At 51.1% G+C, this 7,788-nt stretch overlaps 1 protein-coding gene across 1 annotated transcript; it reads left to right on the top strand.

The window, feature by feature from the left end:
• Nucleotides 1–376: 376 nt before the first annotated feature.
• On the top strand, nt 377–7,788 carry CCL22 (C-C motif chemokine ligand 22). The gene is made up of 3 exons (XM_003263096.4): nt 377–477; nt 2,029–2,152; nt 5,113–7,788. The coding sequence occupies exons 1-3, from the start codon at nt 405–407 to the stop codon at nt 5,195–5,197; spliced, it is 282 nt and encodes a 93-aa protein (XP_003263144.2). The 5' UTR covers nt 377–404; the 3' UTR covers nt 5,198–7,788.

Here is a 7,788-nt window from a genome sequence, read left to right as displayed (position 1 = left end):
TTTACAATCAGTGAAGTCAACAGAGCTGTGAAACCATCTCCCCCATTTCCAGATGGGGAAACCAAGTCCCAGAGACACCCAGACATGGCCAAGGCCACACAGCGCAGAGACCCTGGGGAGCACAAGCCTCTAAGAGGGGGATTTTACAAGTCTGTCTGAAACCAGAGGAGAGGACAGAGTTGAGGGGGGGTCCCCTCTGAGTGGTTCCCCACCAAAGAGAATTTCTCCACTTTGGAGGAAGTGGGAGGTAGTTCTCCTTTTGAGATGTGAATGTCAAGTGACTCTGGGCACCCCGGTGACTAAGAGGTAAGTAAGTGAAGCTTGTGGGTGGATCCAGCACCTTAAATAGCAGGTCTTCCTATGTCCCTTTGCAGACACCTGGGCTGAGACATACAGGACAGAACATGGCTCGCCTACAGGCCACGCTCCTGGTTGTCCTCGTCCTCCTTGCTGTGGTGCTTCAAGCAACTGAGGCAGGTGAGTCTGGGGAGCAGGAAGGCCCCCTACAGAGGCCAGGGAGGACAGTGGGGTGTCTTCCTCATGTCTTGGACAAGCACTGGACCGAGAGCAGAAGACCTCAGTCTGCTGTTGGCTCTTGTGGCCTTCGGCTAGTTGCAGCGCTTCTCTGGGCCTCAGTTTACAAGTCTGTTGAATGGGCAGTCTCGAAGGCTTGGAGTCTAGGATCTGTCTCAGCTGGGTTGGAGATTGTGGTGGGAATAGTCTCAGGATCTCCTGCCCCAGAAAACTCAATCATAGGGCCCTGGGGGTGTGGGTGAGGAGCTTCTAAGGGTCAGGTCTGAGTCGGGGAAGGCAGGGTTGGGGCAAGGGGCTCTCCCTTGGAAAGCTGGTGCTGCCCTCCCGCCATCCATTTTTTAAAATGTTATTATTATTTTTATTTATTTTGTTATATTTTATTTTATTTTTTGAGACAGAGTTTCGCTCTTGCTGCCCAGGCTGGAGTGCAGTGGTGCAATCTTGGCTCACTGCAACCTCCACCTCCCAGGTTCAAGCGATTCTCCTGCCTCAGCCTCCTGAGTAGCTGGGATTACAGGCATGCACCACCACGCCCAGCTAATTTTTGTATTTTTAGTGGAGACAGGGTTTCACCATGTTGGCCAGGCTGGTCTCAAACTCCTGACCTCAGATGATCCTCCCACCTCGGCCTCCCAAAGTGCTGGGATTACAGGCATGAGCCACTGCGTCTAGCCTAAATTTAATTTTTATTTCATTTTATTTATTTATTTTTTGAGATGGAGTCTCTGTTGCCCAGGCTGGAGTGCAGTGGCGCAGTCTCGGCTCACTGCAACCGCCACCTCTGGAGTTAAAGTGATTCTCCTGCCTCAGCCTCCTGAGTAGCTGGGATTATAGGCACCCGCCACCATGCCCGGCTAATTTTTGTATTTTTAGTAAAGATGGGGTTTCACCATGCTGACCGGGTTTGTCTCGAACTCCTGACCTCAAGTGAAACTCCCATCTTGGCCTCCCTAAGTGTTAGGATTACAGGCATGAGCCACTGCTCTGGGCTCACTATTCATTTTTGTCCAAAACCTGTCCTCATCATGGATTCCTGACTCCTCTTCTCCACCCCACTCTATACTTGTGCTGTGTTGGGTGGAGGAGTGAGCACTGGAGTGGGGTCGGGCAGCTATAAACAAGAATTGTTCCCAGCTGCTGGGCTTTCTGAGCGCTTTTCATGCATTAAAGACCTCTGAAGCTGGTACTGTAATTACCCCTTTGGTCAGAGGAGGAAATTAGGCCTCAGGCTACAGCTGATGCTTAGTTGTTCTGAATCCCTGCTCCTAGAGCTGACTGTCCTAGAGTGTAGACATTGGACCCTAAGTGGCTTCTCAGAAGCTCCAAGGGTAGGGTGTTGGAGGGCTCAGAATCCTCTGGTCACCATCCTTCCACATGAGAACAGAAAAACTGCATCTCTTTCCTGGAGCCTGGAGAAGCCGAGATCAGGGGCTGGGGCTGAGGGTGACCTCTCTGGGCTCCAGCTTGTGAATTCACTGGGCGCCCCTCCCCTAGGCCCCTACGGCGCCAACATGGAAGACAGCGTCTGCTGCCGTGATTATGTCCGTTACCGTCTGCCCCTGCGTGTGGTGAAACACTTCTACTGGACCTCAGACTCCTGCCCGAGGCCTGGCGTGGTGTGAGTAGGGAGCTGGGGCCACAGGGCCTTGGTGGGCCTCACGGGTACAGCCTGGGATGGCCCAGGTGCTGGTGGGTGGGACACACCCAGGGATGAGAGGGATGTGGCAGGGCTACCGGATGCCTGCCAGGATGGCTTGGCTGGAAGAGATGACTCAGTTCGGGCTTGGGTGGACTACAAACAAAAATAATGTGATCATTTAGCAAATATCATCAGGTGCTTACTAGGTGCCAGGCAACATGTCAGATTCTGAGGATGCAGAGCTGAGCGAACAGGGTGCCACCACAGTGTGGGCATGGCAGTAGGTAGTCAGTAGCTGTGGCATCTAGGATATTTGGGTATAGCAGGTATAGGAGTATACCTAGTGCCACTGAGTCAGCAAAGATGCTCCCAGGTTCTGGGCAAAAATGGATGGTGAACCAGCCGTGGTGGCTCATGCCTGTAATCCCAGCACTTTAGGAGGCCGAGGCAGGCAGGTCACTTGAGGTCAGGAGTTCGAGATCAGCCTGGTCAACATGGTGAAACCCCATCTCTACTAAAAATACAAAATTAGCTGAGTGTGATGGTGCATGCCTGTGGTCCCAGCTACTTGGGAGGCTGAGGCAGGAGAATCATTTGAACCTGGAAGGTGGAGGTTGCAGTGAGCCGAGATCGCTCCACCTCACTCCAGCCTGGGCAACAGAGGGAGACTCTGTCTCAAAAAAAAAAAAAAAAAAAAAAAAAAAAAAAAAAAAAAGCTCACACCAGAAGTGTCTTGGATCCTCTCCAGGCTCCCAGAAGTCCAAGGCAGCCCATTTTGACCAGAAGAATAACATTAAGAGCTAAAATTTCCAAGGTGCCTCCCGAGTGCCAGGCACTGTTCTGATCATTACCCGTGTTAACTGGTTTAATTCTCACAACAATCCTATGAGGAGGTTCAACAACTCCCACAGTAGAGATGGAGAAACAGGCTTAGCAAGGGACAGTGACCTGTTCAAGGCTGCCCAGGCTGGAGCCAGAACTCACTCCTGGTTCCTCGTTCAGGGCTTTCTCCTGAGTTTCTTGTTCTCCTTTGCTTGTTTCTCTGGCTTCTTTGCCTCCTTTTCCCTGGCCTGGGGCCTGCACCTGCACCTGGCTGGGTGACAGGTCCTGCCCTCTCTGCAGTAGCCTCTCTGGCTGCTTCTCCAACTGCTCAGAACCTGCTGCCCACCAAATCTCACACCTGGAGATTTGGGGTTTGGGGACATGACCCGCTTTGGGCCTCTATTATCTTCTTCTCATCTTCCTCCTCCTTATTGCTGACACCATCTCTTAGAGGGATCTGCAGGTGAATAATAAAAAAGGCTGAAGCAGGAAGCCCTCCCAGAGTTCTTGTCTCTTTAACTCTGAGCCTCAGTTTCCCCAACAGTATAATGAAGTAATAACCTATACTTATTTGACTTATTGGTATTTATCAAACACATAGAGAGTGCTTGCTAAGTGCTGGCACTGCTGTAAGCACTTTATAAATGTGAACTCATTTAATCCTTGAAACAATCCTATGCAGTAGGTGCCATCATGAGCCCCTTTTCACAGGTGAGGAAATGAGCACAAAAAGGTTAGGGGGCCTCTTGAGCGTTACAGGGCACAGTAATAGTAAGAGGAAGGTGAAGAGCTCAATGTCTGGCACATAATAGATGCTCAATTGCTGGGCACGGTAGTGCCTCTCAGCTACTTGAGAGGCTGAGGCAGGAGGATTGCCTGAGCCCTGGATTTTGAGGCCAGCCTGGAAACTTAGTGAGACTCTGTCTTTATTTTATTTTATTTTTTTAATAAAAAAGGCTGAGTGCAGTGGCTTACACCTGTAGTCTCAGGACTTTGGGAGGCTGAGTTGGGAGGATCACTTGAGGCCAGGAGTTCAAGACAAGCCTGGGCAATAGAGTGAGACCCTGTCTCTAAAATCAATCAATCAATCAATCAAATCGTATGTGATCACTGGATTTTGAGCCAGAAGGGACCCTAGAAAGAATGTGTCTTGAGTCTGAGAGTAGTTAAGTGATATTACAAGACTCTTGGGGATTCTGGCTTGGTGCAGTGGCTCATTCCTGTAATCCCAGCACTTTGGGAGGCCGAGACAGGCACTTGAGGTCAGGAGTTCAAGAGCAGCCTGACCAACATGGTGAAAACCCAGCTCTACTAAAAATACAAAAATTAGCTGGGCGTTGTGGTGGGTACCTGTAATCCTGGCTACTCGGGAGGCTGAGGCAGGAGGATCGCCTGAACCCGGGAGGTGGAGATTGCAGTGAGCCGACGTCGTACCACTACACTCCAGCCTGGGTGACAGAGACTCCATCTCAAAAAATAAAAAGAAAACAAAAACAAAACCAAAAACAAAACCCAACTCTTGGGGATTCTATTTCATGGCCTGATCTGGAACTCAAGGCTGGGACTAAAGAGCTGAGGGTCCTGGAAGTCCTTGCTGCCTCTTCCTTTTTTTTTTTTTTTTTCTTGACACAGGGTCTCATTCTGTTGCCTAGGCTGGAGTACAGTGGAGCAGATATCTGGGCTCACTGCAGCCTGACCTCCTCAGCTCAAGCAATCCTCCCACCTCAGCCTCCCAAGTAGCTGAGATCACAGGCAGATGTCACCATGCCTGGCTGACTTGTATGTTTTTGTAGAGACAGGGTTTTGCCATGTTGCCCAGGATGGCCTCAAACCCCTAGGCTCAAACAATCCTCCTGCCTCGGCCTCCCAAAGTGCTGGGATTACAGGTGTGAGCTCCTGGCCTCCTCTTCCTCTTGAGAAATATTCTTTTCACACCACAGGTGGCTTGTAAATTTTGAGCCACTCTATTTAGCAGATAATGTCATGTGTAGTAGGTGACTGATAAATGCTGAGCCCTGCATAAAGTAGGTGGCTCATAAATGCTAAGCTCCCAAGGGTGTGGCATCCTTGCTGCGTGCTAATGTTGCTGCATTGTCCCTGGGGTCTCCTCCTTCCAGGTTGCTAACCTTCAGGGATAAGGAGATCTGTGCCGATCCCAGAGTGTCCTGGGTGAAGATGATTCTCAATAAGCTGAGCCAATGAAGAGCCTACTCTGATGACCGTGGCCTTGGCTCCTCCAGGAAGGCTCAGGAGCCCTACCTCCCTGCCATTACAGCTGCTCCCCGCCAGAAGCCTTTGCCAACTATCTGCATTCCCTGATCTCCATCCCTGTGGCTGTCACCCTTGGTCACCTCCATGCTGTCACTCCCATCTCCCCCTGACCCTTCTAACCCATCCTCTGCCTCCCTCCCTGCAGCCAGAGGGTCCTGTTCCCATCATCGATTCCCCTGCTTAAACCCTTCCATGACTCCCCACTGCCCTAAGCTGAGGTCCCAAGCCTGGCATGCAGCCCTCTGGATCTGGGTTCCATCTCTGTCTCCAGCCTGCCCACTTCCCTTCATGCATGTTGGGTTCTAGCTCCCTGTTCTCCAAACCCATACTACACATCCCACTTCTGGGTCTTTGTCTGGGATGTTGCTGACACCCAGAAAGTCCCACCACCTGCACAGGTGTAGCCCCACCAGCCTTCCAAGTCATTGCTCGCCCAAGCAGCTGGTAATTCCATTTCATGTATTAGATGTCCCCTGGCCCTCTGTCCCCTCTTAATAACCCTAGTCACAGTCTCCGCAGATTCTTGGGATTTGGGGGTTGTCTCCCCAACCTTCCCACTAGTTGGACCAAGGTTTCTAGCTAAGTTACTCTAGTCTCCAAGCCTCTAGCATAGAGCCCTGCAGACAGGCCCCGGCTCAGAATCAGAGACCAGAAAGTGGCTGCAGACAAAATCAATAAAACTAATGTCCCTCCCCTCTCCCTGCCAAAAGGCAGTTACATATCAATACAGAGACTCAAGGTCACTAGAAATGGGCCAGCTGGGTCAATGTGAAGCCCCAAATTTGCCCAGATTCACCTTTCTTCCCCCACTGCCTTTTTTTTTTTTTTTTGGGATGGAGTTTCGCTCTTGTCACCCACGCTGGAGTGCAGTGGTGTGGCCTTGGCTCATTGAGGCCTCTGCCTCCTGGGCTCAAGTGATTCTCTTGCCTCAGCCTCCAGAGTAGCTGGGATTACAGGTCCCCGCCACCACGCCCGGCTAATTTTTGTATTTTTAGTAGAGACGAGGCTTCACCATGTTGGCCAGGCTGGTCTCGAACTCCTGACCTCAGGTAATCCACCCACCTCAGTCTCCCAAAGTGCTGGGATTACAGGCGTGAGCCACAGCGCCTGGCCTCTTCCCTCTCCCCACTACCCCCACCTTTTTTTTTTTTTTAATGACAGGGTCTCACTCTGTCGCCCAGGCTGGAGTGCAGTGGCATGATCTCGGCTCACTACAACCTCCACCTCCTGGGTTCAAGCGATTCTCCCGCCCCAGCCTCCCAAGTAGCTGGGATTACAGGTGTGTGCCACTACGGCCGGCTAAATTTTTAGTAGAGACAGGTTTCACCATATTGGCCAGGCTGGTCTTGAACTCCTGACCTCAAGTGATCCACCTTCCTTGGGCTCCCAAAGTGCTGAGATTACAGGCGTGAGCTATCACACCCAGCCTCCCCCTTTTTTTCCTAATAGGAGACTCCCATACCTTTCTTCCCCGTTTTACCTATGTGTCGTGTCTGCTTACATTTCCTTCTCCCCTCAGGCTTTTTTTGGGTGGTCCTCCAACCTCCAATACCCAGGCCTGGCCTCTTCAGAGTACCCCCCCATTCCACTTTCCCTGCCTCCTTCCTTACATAGCTGACAATCAAATTCATGCTATGGTGTGAATGACTACCCTTGACTTGGTATTATAAGCTGGAGTTATATATGTATTTGAAAACAGAGTAAATACTTAAGAGGCCAAATGGATGAATGGAAGAATTTTAGGAACTGTGAGAGGGGGACAAGGTGGAGCTTTCCTGGCCCTGGGAGGAAGCTGGCTGTGGTAGCGTAGCTCTCTCTCTCTCTCTCTCTGTGGCAGGAGGCAAAGAGTAGGGTGTAATTGAGTGAAGGAATCCTGGGTAGAGACCATTCTCAGGTGGTCAGGCCAGGCTAAAGACTGGGATTTGGGTCTATCTATGCCTTTCTGGCTGATTTTTTAGAGACGGGGTTTTGCCATGTTACCCAGGCTGGTCTCAAACTCCTGGGCTCAAGCGATCCTCCTGGCTCAGCCTCCCAAAGTGCTGGGATTACACGCATGAGTCACCGCACCTGGCCTCCTCTTCCTGTTGAGAAATATTCTTTTCATACAGCCGGTATGGGACAGCAGTGTCCCAGGTAAAGGACATAAATGTTACAAGTATCTGATCCTTTCTGAGGGAGCCTGGTGCCGCTCTGTAGGGTATTTGAAGCTGTGGAACTGGAGGAGGCCATTTCACTCCCTGAACCCAGCCTGACAAATCACAGTGAGAATGTCCACCTTATAGGCTTGCTGTGGGGCTCAGGTTGAAAGTGTGGGGGGTGACACTGCCTAGGCATCCAGCTCAGTGTCATCCAGGCCCTGTGTCCCTCCCAAACCCAGGGTCAACCTGCCTGCCACAGGCATTAGAAGGACTAATCTGCCTACTGCCCATGAACGGGGCCTTCAAGCGTCCTGGGATCTCCTTCTCCCTCCTGTCCTGTCCTTGCCCCTCAGGACTTCTGGAAAATAAATCCTTTAAAATAGT

The sequence above is a fragment of the Nomascus leucogenys genome, chromosome 2 (assembly GCF_006542625.1).
Source record: "Nomascus leucogenys isolate Asia chromosome 2, Asia_NLE_v1, whole genome shotgun sequence".
Lineage (NCBI taxonomy): Eukaryota > Metazoa > Chordata > Mammalia > Primates > Hylobatidae > Nomascus > Nomascus leucogenys.
The sequence above is the reverse complement of the archived record's forward strand: the minus strand, read 5'-3'. Positions and strand labels throughout refer to the sequence as shown.

Coding starts and splice junctions, on each gene's coding strand:
- CCL22 (XM_003263096.4), top strand. CDS start 405: ATGGCTCGCCTACAGGCCACGCTCCTGGTTGTCCTCGTCCTCCTTGCT. Junction 478..2,028: donor GCTTCAAGCAACTGAGGCAG/GTGAGTCTGGGG, acceptor CCCCTCCCCTAG/GCCCCTACGGCGCCAACATG. Junction 2,153..5,112: donor TGCCCGAGGCCTGGCGTGGT/GTGAGTAGGGAG, acceptor TCCTCCTTCCAG/GTTGCTAACCTTCAGGGATA.